Raw genomic sequence first — 16,329 nt, 5'->3', positions numbered from 1 at the left:
AAGACAAATGAATATAATATAAAATATATGAAAAAGACATAAAAATATACAAATTGATGTAAATGACTAAATTATACGTTTCATAAATTTTTTTTTAAAGAATTATATAACTTTGTAAATAATAAATATTAATTTTATTAAATTTGGAAAATTAAAAAAGTTAAAAAGTTATTAAGTCAAAATTTTAACATGTTCACACCAATTAAAAATAATGTAATTTTGATCACAAATCTTAATCGAATAATATTGATTAAAACTAGTGACAAAATAGATTACCATCTATAAATAAATTCGTTAGTCCATCAAAATTTTACAAATTAAATTAAATTTTTTAACTTTTAAACCTATTTTATGTGGATATCTCTGAACCGTCAAATTTACAAACCAAAATTAAGAAAGCAAAATTAAGATGAAAAATTATCAAAACTAAATTTGAAAATTAAGGAATAATTGTATAAAAGCATTATTATTAAACTAATTAATATAGAAACAGTTATGAAGTAGAAAATTAATTTTATTGGTAAAAAAATATAATTATACATGAATCAATTATGGTTATAAGTTATTACTAACAAAGATAAAATGAAAGCTGGATAAAAAATACATCTGATTTGTGATTACTTGTATGATGATATTATGTTTCTAGACGTTAAATTTTGTAAAAAGGAAAGCCCATGGGCTGGCCCTGGCCTATAGGGCTTTAGGGGTTTTTAGCCCCGTGGGCTTTTTTAATAAAGAGTTTTTTGGCCCTGTGGGCTTTTTTGGCCCCAACCCACATGGGCTAGGGCCAAATCTTATTAAAGGGGCTCATTTGACAGCTCTACATATGAGGACCCACTTGAGATTCCTATACAAATACGAGGAGCATCCGAGGGTTTAAACCATATTTTTTTTTTTGCAAAATAGAGAGTTGAAATTTTTAAGTCATACATTTAACATAAATCCAGATTTACAGTTAAATGTCACGATGACATATTTTTTATTTACTAAGAACTTATATAGGGTTATTAGATTTAAAATTATTAAATAAAGAATTAAATTTATGTAAATGAATGATTAAATAATATATTTTGCATCTAAGTCCTTTTTTTATTTTTTATTTTGTTTAGGCTTAATACATCATTTGGTCTCTAGTTTGGGGCAATGTGTTCAAAGTGGTGACACTCTTTTTCAGCCGTTCACTATTGTTTCATATTTTATAAAAATGGTTGAAGTTGATCTTTTGACTTACGGCGTTAAAAACACAAACATGCAATTGTCTCCATGGTAAAAAATGAATACACTTATTGATTGGTGGTAATGTGAAATGAATTGATTGACAATGTGTGTGAAAATGTTAAAAATTGAAGTTATTAGATAATAGAAAAGGATTAAAGTTCATAAAAAAAAATCATGTGTAAAATAAAAAATCCCAATTATAATTTTCAAAATTAGAATCCCAATTCAAAATTTATAAAAATAATGTATAAAATCAGAAACCTTAATATAAAAATAATGTACAAAATCAGAAACTTAATATAAGACTACATGTAATTGAAAATATTTAAATATTTTATTACGTTCCTGTTTTAAAATTCTAATAAATATAAAAAAGTGTTAAATTAAAAAAAATGAAAGTTTTCATAATTGAAAATATTTTCGAAGAATATAAATGTTTTTAATAGTGGTGATGTGTAGTAGATTTAATTAATATAACTTTTTAAAGGATATTAGTTTATCGATTTACAATATTTAGTTTCATCGTTGAAATTGTAATTGTAATTTTCAGGTGATTCTTAATTGTTTTTAGGATTAAATATGTTTTTCGTCCTTTAAGTATCATACGATTTTGGTTTTAGTCCTTATTCGAAATTTTGATGGTTTTTAATCCTCATAGTTTTGAAACTCTTACTGTTAGTCCTTAAAATTGGACGGCGTTAACTTTTAGTAGATATGACAAACGGCGAGATCACGTTTTATCCAAGCTGTCCTCTCCCCTATCTGTCACGTTGGTTTTCTTTTTATTTATTGTACTTTTTGATATTTGCAGGATGTGCTTAATTGGTTGGATCCACACTTGCCAGCTTTATTATATTCAATGGCAAGAATGACCATTTCGCAGGAATACTCCCCTCTGGTTCTGACTTGAAATCTTTGGCCCCGCTGCTCCCAAACAAATATGGGGTCCAGGTTCAGCAAATGCGAAGGAAGGTGAAGGAGGAATATCAGGGAAGAAATAAATAGAGGGGAAGTCCTGTCCTCTCTACTATCTATCTTTTCCCCAATCTAATTTATCTCTATCTCTTTCCCTGTTCGTTTCCGATTATCATGGCTGAAAACGTGGTGGCCAATAGGAAGGGTTGCGACACCAACGTAGTTTCGGACGGCGGTGCCAAGAGGAAGGACGTGACACGCGACATGGGTCTGGCCACTGCATTGGCCCTCACGTGTCACGAGTTTGGGGAGCACGGCGGCGTCAACCTGTCCATCGAGGCCTCCGCCGCGTTCACAGACATGGAGCCGGAAATCCTTCGCCGAAATCTTTGACTAAAACTACTTTTCCCCATTGAAGGAAAAAGCAGATTTTGAATCTGGGTTTTTGTTGGATGGTGGAGAATATGGATATAAAAAAGGGTCTCTGATTCCGCTTTTGGTGACGACCACTGTTAGGTTTGGTCTTGGTGAAACCACTGCTTCTGCAGTTGCCAATACAGCTGCTGGCTTGGATGAAAATGGAGACTCAGAAAGAGAACAGTGATGGGTGTGAAAGAGATAAAAAATCCCAAACATAACACACACCTGGCTCACTGTTAGCTACAAATATTTAATGCCGTTTAATTTTAAGGACTAATTATAATAGTTTTAAAGCTAAAAGACTAAAAAACGAGTAAGAACTAAAACTAAAATCGTATGATACTTAAAGGACAAAAAAACATATTTAACTGTTTTTATATTAAATATCTTCATTTTATGGAGAAAATGAAAATAGTCTATTTGACTAATATGATTAATAAAAGAAAAATAAAAGAAAAATATGACCAGTGAAATTTGATCATTTAACTTTTCTACTATTATTATATCAGTTTACTTTTTTCCGTCTTTTTCATCATGTGATTTTTCTTTTGCCTATTATGTATTTTTATTTTTAATTTAGTGTAGTCCTATTTCATGTATTTTTTCTTTTTCTATTTTTAATAAAATCTTCATATGATATTAATAATTCCAGAAGATTTGGAAATATTTTTTCCTATATTTAAGTTTTATTTTAAGAATTATCATTCTCATAACTTTTTTTTACAATTATGAATTTTCTACAAAAATAATTGTACAAAATAATATATTTTCTTCACCATACAAAATAATAATATATCAGTTAAACCATTTCAAAAAGAAAACAATTAAAAATATTCTTTTAAAAATCACATTATTTAATTTTTGAGAAACTTATATCAAGATTGTAAAATTTAAATATTAATTTTTATCTAAAATAAAAAGAAAACACACGTATAGATTTACAAATATTTGTACAAATATGTTCAGAACTGAACATATTTTAAAAATTACTAATAATATGAGATGGTTTTACTTTTTGATATAAACAATATATTTATTTAATAATAACTTAACGTCAATACTTATTAATTAAACAAATTATGATATAATTGAAAATTATTTAAATTTAAATTTGATAAAATATTAAGTAAAATTAATCTAATTATTTATAACGATATTAATTATTATATGTAATTTAAGAAAACCATTCCATAGAAAACTCTTTTTTTCTCCCTCATCAAACAAGCAGACCATTTAAAAATAATAAATAAATCCTGAGTTAACTACGTAGAGAACACATTCATGCATTAGTTTCAAAACTTTTTTTAAAATAAATGATTTAGTGAGAAGGTAGGTTGTGTATTAGATGCAAACTACTTTCCACCAACTTGTGCCGGAACTACTTCTAAATCACACAAAATCAGAATTGAAAAGAAGATAAGAGTTTACATTAAAGATAAACCCTAGTTACTCAAAAGGTTAATCCTAGCTATCTAGCTACATATTTTAGTCTTGGAAATGGTAAATGGTAGGGTAGCAAGGTCTTAATATTACGAGCTCTTAACCTTAACTATATATAGGGAAGTCAATTCCCGAACCTTAATCCTCTCATAGCACTTTTCGGGTACTGAGAAGGAACCATGCAAGGTGCGCTCTTGACTTCTCCCCATCTTTCAGCCGAAATTCCTCACCACCTTTTCATTTTCCACAACACACCATCTTCACTCTCTCATCCTTGTAACCTGCAACATCTGATAACAACATCAAAATAATTATAATCAACTTCTCTTTACAACATGTTATTAGAAACATAAATAAAAATGTCATATCTTACACAACATCATTAAAAACAAACTGGAAAAAATCAAAGTGCACATGCATGCATGTGTTTGTCCAAGATTATGTCATGAACTTACTGCACAATCCAAAGTGTAGAAGCTCTCATCAAGCAGTTTCACCAGACAAAGATGCTTTGATTCTCTCAACAGTGCATGCAATGAGATTGTTGACAGTGGCAACAGATCCAAGAGAAAGCTTAGCAGTTGGAACCGAATCAACCAGTATTTGAAACGCAACAGTTAAAAGAGATCCACCAGGTCCAGTTTCGTGAGATATAGTTCCATCTGGGAGAATTGCAAACCCTGAAGGAAGAAGTGCCACATAATCTGGATCTCCTCCGTTTAGAACTACATTCATTGCAACAATATCTACTGGAGCATATATCACAAAAGACCCTGTTGAATCGGTGCAACTCTCTTGCAGTATCAACATGTTACTCTGACTTGAATTTGCACTCTACAATTTGACATAGGTTAATCAATTATGATTTAGCTAATTAAATAATTCAAAATGAGTAAAAAATGAATTTAAGATATAAACATACATTTACTCGAAGTAGAGACACACAGTTTCCAGTATCTCGTCCATTTGCAATGTGTGCCATTTCTTGCACAACTCCACCATTGGAAAGAATGTCCCACTGTTGTTTGGAAATTCAATTAAAAATATTAAAATGAAATACAGATAATATACACATGTAAAAGAAATCAAAATCAATATATATATTATTAGGACTAACCACATTCTTTATTATATGCTTTAATATAAATAACAAGTTTTAATTTCAAGCACGGTTAACAAATTAAAAAGGACTTAGAATTTTTTTTTAAATTATAATTTTAACTTACATGATAAATTAAGAATAATTACCCATATAAAATACTTATACTTTTTATATTGTCGAAATTATTTTGTTAAAATTCATGGATAAAAGAAAATAAAGTTACTTTTTATTAGGATGACATGAAGTAAAGGTTCTTATCTAATGTAACAATGTCTGGTATACATTTGAAAACGTCATTTTACATCAGTAGAATCCGAAAATAGGTGTTCAGAAAACGAAATGAGGACCAATTAGATAATGAACATATCAGCTAACTGTAAAATAGTGTACGTGGGTGTAAAAGTAGATATCTATAGTTATTCTACCTAACATTTTTCATCTAACTTATTATGCTTTTATTGAAAAGCATCTATCATACCGTGTTTGGCAACCTGAAAAGGATATGTAATCCAAAGCACTTGATAGAAGGTAATTGGTGTAAAATCTAGGCAGTCAAAACTTGAGAAAGAAAGAGAAGGAGCAATTCATAACAATAAATCCACCAAGTAAGCAAGATTACCAAAGGGAGGTTAATTATCCATTAATAAGGGACCTAAGAGAACACAATAATGCAGCCTAAAACGTTATTAATTAACTTAATTAGCCTTTTTGAATGGTTGGCATACCTCATTCCTAGAGTTCTCATCACGGAGAAAGTCAAAAACTCGTTTAGGTGGAACTGGAAGCCAAAAAGAAGTGGCTGCACTGAGAACAATGCCAGGAGGTCTTCCAGGATCATCCACACTCTTTCGGGTCATCACCCTTACATCATCGGCACCTGTTCCAGACAGTGTTGTCCATGTGTGAGCAGTGGAAGCACTCACTCCAGCACAAAAGCTTATCACCATCCTTTCAGCCAGTTTCATCATACTCTTTCTCCCCTCTTGGTTTGTTATCACTGATAAACATATTCAGAATAAAAAGTTAATTACTTTGGATATGGTTATGGTGAAAGAACAGGAAATGAGAATCTATTATTACCACCAACATCAACTGTGGGAATATTTGTTGCCATAGCACTGGCAAGTCTTTCACACTGTCTATCCAAGGTTGCAACCCAACGTTTGGCACCAAATGCATGTCCAGAGCTAACAAGCTGTTTGTAAAGATTATGAACACCTCTGTCATCCACTTCAACATGCTCGACCCACGTGACCTAATTCATAGATATTATAGATTAAGTCATTGAGGAGAAAAAATGAAATAAAGGGTATGGCCTAGGTCTAAAAATCAAAGCCTCCTACTTAGTAGGTATATGGGAAAAGTCAATGTAACTGATCTTTACAATTTCAACAATATTGTAAATACAAGTAAGAATCCAACATGTACAAAATTACCCTATAAGTGTCTCGACTATACCTTTGAATAGCCATTTGGCATTTCCTGAATTAAGCAACCAGAAGGTCTTCTCCTACATCTGGCTGAAGGACTAGGGCGCAAATTATCCAGAGACACATCCACCACTGCCCAAGTTCCATCCGAATGTTGCTTACAATACCTTACAAAATAACTCTCACGAGTTGGCACAAGAGGGGTAGGTAGTTGCAATTCTGCTGTCATCTGCAGAAACAAACATCAGTTTCATTTTGTATTGTTTGATTTGTTAAGACTAAAGTACTTTAACAAATAAAAGAGATAATTTCTATATGTGTACCACTTGTAAGGCACCGTTGTAGTTCCCAGCCACTCCTGTGGATAGCACTTCCAGAGTCATGGCTCTTGAGACTATACCAGAGAACACTGTGGACCATTGGTTCTGAAAACAATAAAGAAAATAAGGGCAAAGTCCAGAGAAATAGTTAGACCTGATATAACTTTCTTTAGTTCTCTTCAGTGAATAACATAGAATAAACATTATTGAAATAGAGTAAAGGAAGTGAAACATACAACATCCATGAGAATCTCAACGAGGCTGACATGGTTCATGATAACAACAGCAGTTTCTCGAGAAGCTTCACATTTGAAGCCAGAAGGTTTTGGGCCAATTCCTCGAGGGAAAGATCTGATGTATTCGTCCTCATTGAGTATAGTAGATGAGGCATCAAGAGTAGTTAACCAAAGGGGATCACCCATTTGTGCCATTCCAATGAGCTCCTCCATAGCTGCAACAGCTAGCTCTATTATGATGGGTTTATCAGCTTCAGTGGGTCCACTAATTGATCTCAGAAGATCTCCAGCTCCATACATGTCCACACCAATAGCTGGTTGGCCTCCAAAACCAGCACCAACCCCAAGTTCTAGAGGACGAGGAGGGAGGGAAGGAGAAATATTTGAATAATTCACCACAGGCTTCCCTACATACTTAGCAGCAATTGCTGAAATCCTATCAATCTGTCAAAAAAGCCAAAAACAAAATGTTATAATAATCAACTACCCCTCTGGGGTTTGTAACTGTTAGTCCATTGCTTAAAAATTCCCTTTTAATATTCATTTTAATTTTCTAACTGTAACACATAACTCGAGACTTTATTAAGGTCCTTCTTAATTGGTCCAAGGAGTAGTTAGAGTAACCAACTAATAAAGTCACATAAAATGTTGGCTATTTAACTGATGTACCTCTTCTCTAAGCCTTGCATTCTCAAGCCTCAAGTGATGTTCATCAAATGACATTTCTCCTATTGCTGTTGGTCCACCACAATTAGGACACGAAGCATTGCTGAGAGCTTCCCTATACCTCATGTTATCAGCTCGAAGCTTCTCGTTCTCGGTTCTAAGTTGTGTATTCTCATGCCGCTCGTGTTGTGTCTGCAAAAACAAAACACCCCCTTTAACGAACATCTCACAAAAAAGTTAAGGCAAAACCTAACACATGCACCACAGTTATACAGATATATACCTTCATCTGGGTACGTTTGTTCTGAAACCAAAACTTAACCTGCAATGGTTCTAACCCTAATTCCCTGCTCAGTTCTTTCCTTTGTTTATCATCTGGGTGTGGACACTCCTTGAAGAATCTGCACAGACATAATTTGATCAGTTCCTTTAAAGAATATGTTAGATGCTTCTTTATAAAACTAATTAAAAGTTTGGGTGTTCAAGACTTGAAATAGCTAGTATATCTAACCGGTACAATATTTCTGTGAAAAAATGTCACTTTTGTTGTTCATAGTTATATCTGGTTTGCACAGGGATTACCTGTGTTTGGTGAAGCATACATGTAGTATTTTACCCAAAGAAAAATCAAGAAGATGGAGTATATTTGGAGTAACTTACGCTTCCATCTCCTGGATCTGGTGTTGGGTGTGGCGGTGGTAACGCTTCTTCTTGTTTGGACGAGGGTCTTGGTCTTCACCAGAGGCACCTTCATGGTTTTCACTACCAGACTTGGTGGCACTGTCGAACTCATCTTCACGGATTCGAGGAACCTCACTCTCCGAAGTGTTCTGACCCATCTCCAAGGCTTCCATCAGGTTCGGCTGGAACATTGTTACAGATCTTCAAGGTTCCAGAGGCTTATGCTTTCTCAATCTAACAAAACACAGCACAGAAACATGTAGTATAGTACGGTACACTCATAGAGAAAAAGACACAGACATCAACATTTTATTTCTTTGTAAGATAATTTCTCTTTCTTTTTTTTTTAACTATTTGTAAACTTTTCCTTTTGACTTTTTTTTTTTGAGAAAATATAACGCAGTTTTGGGGAAAACGCGGCTTTCTAATATCGAGAAGGATATTTGGCCTGGTTGGTGGTACAAAAAAAGGGGTTTGTTTATTTTGTTGCTGTGATGCAAAGTTAAAAAGTGAAAATATGAAAGGAGTCAAATTTGTTTGAAAATTTTAATTAAAACCGAGTTTGGGGAATTGAAGTGGTGAAGAATAAAAAAAGCGAGTCAAATGCGTTGAAAGAGAAGGTGAAAAGTTAAAACACCCACCTGCGCAAGAGTGAAAGTTGAAGATGATCCAAACCCACCAAGGTTGTTCTTGTTCTTCCTAGCTATCATCGACGGCATGTTTCTCGCTGGAATCATAATACCGCCTTGTGTTTTTCACACACCTCAGAAACCACCACCACCACCAACATTTATATTCTGAATTGACTCTCTCTCTCTCTCTTCTCTTTTCTCTTTTTCTCTCTCTATATATTCCAATCACTTTCTCTCTCTTACCACAAGGGTTGGTTGTGTTTTCAGAGGTCCTTGGATACAGAAGAAGAAGCTAAAAACGACGAGTCCTCGGATTCTGTCAGATGGCAATGTCAAAGCGAGTCAGTGTGTTACTACAAAACTCAAACATCCGCAAACGTGACCTGCAAGGGAGAAAAAGATTAAAAAACAAAAATCAAATGCTCAAAAACAAACATACCCTATAGAATGATATACACATCAATGCACATATGAATCAAAAAGCGGAGAAACACCGATACCCTTTTCTGATCTTGCCTTGTCAAAGAGCAAGATCAAAACTTTTTTCAAGAAAATCCAACTCCCACGAAGATCTCAGAGAATCCTACACGCTTCATGTATTTCAGGATATTTCTCTTTCTTACAAACCTAGCGTTCCCTTTCACTCTAACCCAGCCCTAGTTTCTAGCCACTTTCTAAAAACCTGTTAGAACTCAAAAAACATGTACCGAACACCCCATTACTCAAAAAACCAGTGACCTCACAGAACTGTAACAAGCCATCGTAACAGTGGATGCCACGACAGTTTGACTGACAAACTCTTTAACTTACCAGTGAGGGGTGGTGGAAGATGAAGAAGGTGTAGTAGTAGATCTGTTTAGGGACTAAAAAGCAGTAGAAAAGTGAGGAGCCATTTGAAGAGAAGAAAAAGAAGAAGAAGATGGTTTGTTAGGGAGAGAAAGAAGGAGGAAGAAGAAGAAGAAGATGAAGAGATAGGGACAAGGGCATTGAAGGAAGGAGGGAGAGAGAGGGAAGTGGGGAACAGATGGAGGAAAATGTGGCAGCGAAGAGTAATTGCAGAGCGTATAGAGAGGGTGCAATTGCATTTAATGGAGGGCAAAAGAGGTGTAATTGCTAGAGAGGGGAGAGAGAAAGAGACGCAGCATATTTTTGGTGTATAAAATTTTGAGAGTTGACGGTGCAATGCAATGCAAAACAAAACAAAACAATGCAACGAATGACGGCTACCAAACAAATGCTAAGTGTTATGCTGCTATCTTCAAATTAATTTTCTGCCTGTAACTCCATTAACATCATCTTCTTTCTTTCTCTTATGCTACACCATTCCGATCATAAGTGTATATATTTCTCATTAATATAAGAGTAATGGCTCAAGAATTACAAGAGCTTTTTCTTCAAAATATTATTAATGTGCTTTAATGACGTTTTTAATATGTTTTAATGCCATTCTTAATATGCTTTTTAATGAAAGTTTTTCACCTGCTCAGAAAGACTCTGGTGTTTCCTTCGTGATTTAGGTTTTGTTAATGAAATATTCAAAGTAAGGATTATGATAAGGAAATAGGGATTTTTTTTTTCTTACACATTCTTGATTGGAAGTAAGTAAGATTATTGAGGGTGGTATAAAGTTTTTCCTCTGTTAATGTAGGTTAATATTAATTAATTGAATTAATTCTATATTAGTTTACCTGAAGTTGTCCTTTTTTTGTTGATAATTGTGTTAAGTTATAGAAATTAAGCAACTGAAATAAGTGTGGAATAATTTCATTCAGTGAAGAGTAGTTGATTAAATAATTAGAATAGTTTTATTAAAAATATTATTAATTCTCTTTACTCGGATTTTTAAATGCTTTTAATGTGATTTTAAATTTAAATGTCATTTTTAATGATTTTTCATTTGTATTTTTTTTCACAGACGCTTGTCAACAAGAAGTGATTAGCATTGAGAACCTTTTTGGTGAAATATTCATAGCAATCCTTAAAAGGAAAACTGGGAGTTTTATTTTTAATTATTATTGAAAGAAAATAAGGAATTAAAAAAAATAAGGAAACAAGTAAAACTTTTCTTTATAGGCATTTATTCATAAGCTTTGTTTGAGAAATTTTATTGAAAGAAAACAAGAAGTTAAAAAAAATAAGGAAACCATAAAACTTTTCTTTATATATAAGCTTTGTTTGTAAAATTTTAAACTTTTTCTAGTAATTTAGTTTATCATATTTAGTGATATCTTCTCTTTTCAATCATATTTTCTCTGTCTATAATATTTATACATGAAATATTACTTTAAAAAAATATTGGAATGATTAGGTTATTATTATTATTTTTGTTCTGTTTGACAAAAACACTCCTTTCAAATCACATTTTTCTTTAAAACATTTTCTTGTTCCACAAATATTTTAGAGAATAAACATAATTCTAGATTAGTCTTTATTTTATAAAATTATTTATGCATTAAATATTTTTAACATTACTCGTTATCAATACTTTATGGATTAAAAATAATATGGATAATTAATTAGAGAAATAAAAAGTACTTAAAAAGTAACATATTTTTTTATGAAATTCAAATATTAATTATATTTCTTAACATTTGTGTCAAAATCTTAAATGTCATAAAAATGATATGAAATTATAACTGTATATTTATGGCTCGAACTCGTAGATTATTATGGAAGCATTTGATATGAAACAATTGAAAATTAACTTCTTTTATGGAAAAATTGAATTTTAAGTTAGAGAAATCAGGTTATTTATAATTAATATAATAAGATAAGACATGAGAGAATTTATTCATTCCTTTTCTATCTACTTACTAAACAAGTGTTTTTTTTTTAAATATTTATTTCAAGCTTAACCAAACTTATCCAATATAAAAAAATTGCGGTGGAATTTTTTTTATTCTATGCAGTATATTTTATATGTGACGTAGGTTTTACCTTTATATGAATAAAATTTATGATAAGTGCATGACCCAGTTTGTTAGATAGTGCTAGCCTGTTTATATTTTTAGTAACAAAAAATGTTATTTTTTTATACAAATCAAAAATTAATTTAATTGATATATATAGTTTTATTTTAGTGACGATTTACAATTATAAATATTAAAAAATGTTTAAAAAATTATATTGTCATCTAATAATATCTTAAAATAAGTGAGGAATTTATTTGGTCATAATTTAATTATATTAAAATAAAAGTTTAAATACTTAATCAGTAATTTGTAATTAATACATAAATGTTGAGTAATTTTTTAACAAACTCTGAAGAAATAATGCTGATATAAGTGAAATAAAAATATTATTAATTTGCAATTGATATATAAATAACTGAGAAGAGGAGCAAAAGTTCGGTTAAAAAGAGTAGTGAAGAAAAATTCACTGTTGGGAATTTTACTTATAATTAAAAAACCGTGTTGGGAGTTTTTCACTGTGAATTTAGATTCTGTTTTAGAAAGAAAAAAAAGTAAAAAGTGTGCTTTTCTTTTAAAGAAATAAATTAATAAAGAAAAGGACGCACTGCAAAAGCAAATGACAAAATTAATCCAAAATCGTGATTTAGAAAAAATAATAATAAAAAATATAACTCAGCAAAAAATAAAAGTGGGGTCATGACTAAAAGAACAACTCCGCGTAAGCTTTTTCCATGTATAAAATAAAGAAAAATTATATATGTATATCTTTTAATTATTTTACATTTATCAAACATCTAATAAAATATTATTTTTTTATTTAATTCTTTAAACTATTTTATATTTTAATATAAAAATATAATTTTATTGATATTAAGTAGGTGAAGAGTAAAAGATAAAGTGTCCATGTATCGTCACCCTAAAATAAATTCCTTAAAATGACTTTTTTTTTTATCATGTTGGACCAACTTTTTTCAAGGAAAAAGAAGTTAAAAATAAATTATCTCAGACACTTTTTAAAGTAATTATAATAACTTCGCACTACAGAAAAAAATTATAAATATGAAAAAAAGTCAACCAAAAAACTTTATATATCACCAATGACGCAATAATGTAAGAAAAAAAGTTTTTTTAACGGAGACTTATACACTCCTTGGTCATAATAATCCCAACCAAAACAAAAACAGTATATATATATATATATAATTTATGTCTTTAGTCCTAAGTAGTTTCAGTAAGAAAAAATAATTTATATTCTCGATTAATATTAAGTAACGATAATTAGACGGAGAAATTTATAATCCAATAGCTTATTATACCATGCAGAAAATTGATAGAGCTTTGAATTAAAAATAATAGTTGAATATCTTTTATTTTCAAAAGTGTGTAATGAAATAAAGCTTTTCTTTAGTTGTGTTTTTTATATGTTTCGGTATAATTAATAGTTTTACGTTATTAAAGGTAAGCTATAAGATCAAGCTAATTTAAATACTTTTTTTTTTCAACGTTCTAAAACGTCTTTTAAAAATGTTACAGGATTTGCGATTGAAACATTATCTATTTTTTAAAATTTTAATTTATGATTTTTTTAATTAATTATTAATTTGATTTAGATATGTGATTCACTTTGGTATCTATATTATTTTTTACTTATCTAATATTTATTAAATAGAGTCAATTTAGTCTTTTATATTAAATTAATGTTAATATCATCTTTTATATTAAGTATAAACCTAAAATATATTATCAAAGTCAATCATAATCCAAAAATTAAATACCAAATTACTACTTAAGTCTTATTTTTTTTTTCATACAGCGATTTATTATTAGGTGTAGAATAAAAATGTGCTGAATGTATACAAACTTTGTCTCTTTAAAATTGGATTTAAAGTGAGATTTGCTTTACATTTTTTCATCTATATAACCTTTTGCATCAAGTCTCATTATTTTTTCAAGAACAAATTCGTTTTGAACAATTTTCAATTTGTAATAGGTGCAATTTTACTCTAAGATCTCTTAAATTTCTATTACTTTTTAGCTTATTTTTGTGAATGATAATTTTTTTTTTTGTTAAGTCAATTGAAAAAATTAATTCTCTCAACTAGTTTAAGAATCGGTTGAAGTTTTAACTTAGAAATATTTTACTTAGTCTATAGGATTTTGATGTTGCTCAATACCATTATCTCACGACAAATGTTAGATAAGAAAAGGTATTTGCATTATATTGTTATTTATATGTGTGGTGGAATTAGAAGTAACATATTTGACTTGATCAATTTTATTTAAATTAGTATATTAATTTTGTACTATTTAATGACTAAAAAAGGGTTAAAATGAGTGTTTATTGCAAAATAGGATGATTTCATTTTTGTTGAGCTCAAATATGTATTTTAAACTTGTTAGGATAATTGGTTTGGTTCTATTTTAATTTGGAAGTCATTTTGTGTTTTGGAGTTGTTTACATGTATTTTACTTAAACATTAAGTAAGTTGTCTGAGCAAGAACTTCAATCTTGATTGCAAAACATTATTGTTTAAGTAATTATTTGAGTGTTTAAGTGATAGATTTTTTTTGTTTAAGTTAGGAGTCAAAACTTAAGCGAGAGACAATAATTATCCTTTTTTTCTTGAAAGATCATGGCTCACGTGATTAAGTTTCACAAATGTTGTTAGTTATCTTGTTTATCCTCTTAAGTAAAATAGGTGAATATCTTTTAAGTATTGATTTAATGCTCAAAGTGATGATACATATCACCAAAGTAATATTGTTTTAAGTGACATAAATTGATAAAGGTCAAATGAATCAAGTCATAATTGAATTGTGGTGCTTAGACTACTATGCTCTTAAGTAAAAGGAATTGTGTCTGACTATTGGCTATAATTTTTAGCCTAATGATAAATTGCTCAATCCAACAAATCTATGGTAGCTTAAGTAAGGAGAAAAACAAAAACCATAAATTATTTTAATTAATATTATTGCTTAAGTAAAAAGTTATTGGTTCTTAAAGCACATATTTAACTTAGTTATATCATTCAAACATTGAAAAAAAATATTCCTTAAACAACACTTCTAGAATACAATCTAATTCAAGTACTCAAGGTTATGTTATAATTTGTGATATTGTATAGATTGAGATTATTATTAGAATGATTATGAATTATATTTTGTGATATTAATTTATGTGAGGTCACAAATTGATGATTGCATGTTAACCATTGTTTGACTTATGTATCAAATATAAACATTTATGTTTAACGAAAATTGATTGAAAGTTTATTGTATATTTAAAATGCATCACATTTTTAAATATTATATGTCTTTAACTTATCTTGACTTATGAAGTTAAGGTTTATAATCTAAAATTTCTTAAAAGGGGTTTGATTTAGTATCTAATTGAACATATTTTATAAAGTCTTTTTAAAAAAGTGATTGAAAATCCAAATGTGAATTTAAGTTTCATATTAGTTAAAATTGAGAAAGTTGAACATGTTATAAGAAAAAAAACTTATAAATTCATTATTTTAAGATTTTAAATCAGAAGCAATGTGAATTCTTTTTGTAGATTGATTTAAAGTCTTATTGGTATTGTGACTCTCCAATAAATTTTTTCCTTGATATCCATAAAAAACATATTGAAAATTTTCATTATATGGTATTTAGTACTTAGATTTATATGTTAATTTATAGTGACCAATCGGCTAAGGAGAATCTGGAGCCAAAACAGGCAACTAACCGGCTCTCAGTCAAACACGAATTAGGAAAGATAAATATCATTAATGGCCAATTAATACATTTAATGGTCATATTGAATGTGAATATATGCTATTTACGAGTGATTGGCAGGTTGTATTGTCTAAAAATATATTGCAGTAATGGTTAATCAATGGACTAGGCTATCACAAGTCCTATATTAATGTCCAGGTAAAGACATCCTTTTCTATCCTAATAAAATATAGACCTGTTTATGAAACATATCTGACTTGAGGATCAGAGTGTCTGCTACAGGTCAACAGCTCATTGGAGTGGATCGTGTTCTTGGAGTGGATCGCGTTCTCGGAGAGGATTGAAGATCAAAAGAGAGCAGAGCAAAGGAAGAATGACCGACCCTCAGACCAATTTAATATCTTATGTTTGGTATATCACTCTTTTTGAGGGTCGGTCGTCCTTCCTTGCTATGCTCTCTTTTGATCTTCAATCCTCTCCGAGAACGTGATCCACCCCAATGGGTTGTTGACCTGCAGAAGACACTCCGACGCTCACGTCATATATGTTTCATAAAGAGGTATATTTTATTAGGATAGAAAATGATGTCTTTACCTGGACATTAACGCTATATTTATAGGACTTGTGACAACCAAGT

General features: G+C 30.3%; 1 protein-coding gene across 4 annotated transcripts; it reads right to left on the bottom strand.

The window, feature by feature from the left end:
- Positions 1–3,932: 3,932 nt before the first annotated feature.
- Positions 3,933–10,228, bottom strand: LOC124829760 (homeobox-leucine zipper protein HDG2-like). Of its 4 annotated transcripts, none has more exons than XM_088092904.1 (13): positions 9,871–10,228; positions 9,070–9,443; positions 8,408–8,662; positions 8,031–8,148; positions 7,751–7,939; positions 7,082–7,525; positions 6,849–6,950; positions 6,554–6,754; positions 6,176–6,350; positions 5,821–6,092; positions 4,916–5,011; positions 4,449–4,827; positions 3,933–4,274 (listed from the first exon to the last, which is right to left on the bottom strand). In XM_088092904.1, the coding sequence occupies exons 3-12, from the start codon at positions 8,617–8,619 to the stop codon at positions 4,477–4,479; spliced, it is 2,160 nt and encodes a 719-aa protein (XP_087949030.1). In that variant the 5' UTR covers positions 8,620–8,662; positions 9,070–9,443; positions 9,871–10,228; the 3' UTR covers positions 3,933–4,274; positions 4,449–4,476. The 4 variants fall into 4 exon arrangements, with proteins under 4 accessions (XP_087949030.1, XP_087949028.1, XP_087949029.1 ...); XM_088092902.1 differs by having other exon boundaries at positions 3,933–4,283; positions 9,871–10,226; XM_088092903.1 differs by lacking the exon at positions 9,871–10,228 and adding an exon at positions 9,561–9,842 and having other exon boundaries at positions 3,933–4,283.
- Positions 10,229–16,329: the final 6,101 nt, after the last annotated feature.

This window comes from Vigna umbellata, chromosome 6 (assembly GCF_029865625.1).
Source record: "Vigna umbellata cultivar VRB3 chromosome 6, Vumbellata_1.0, whole genome shotgun sequence".
Lineage (NCBI taxonomy): Eukaryota > Viridiplantae > Streptophyta > Magnoliopsida > Fabales > Fabaceae > Vigna > Vigna umbellata.
The sequence above is the reverse complement of the archived record's forward strand: the minus strand, read 5'-3'. Positions and strand labels throughout refer to the sequence as shown.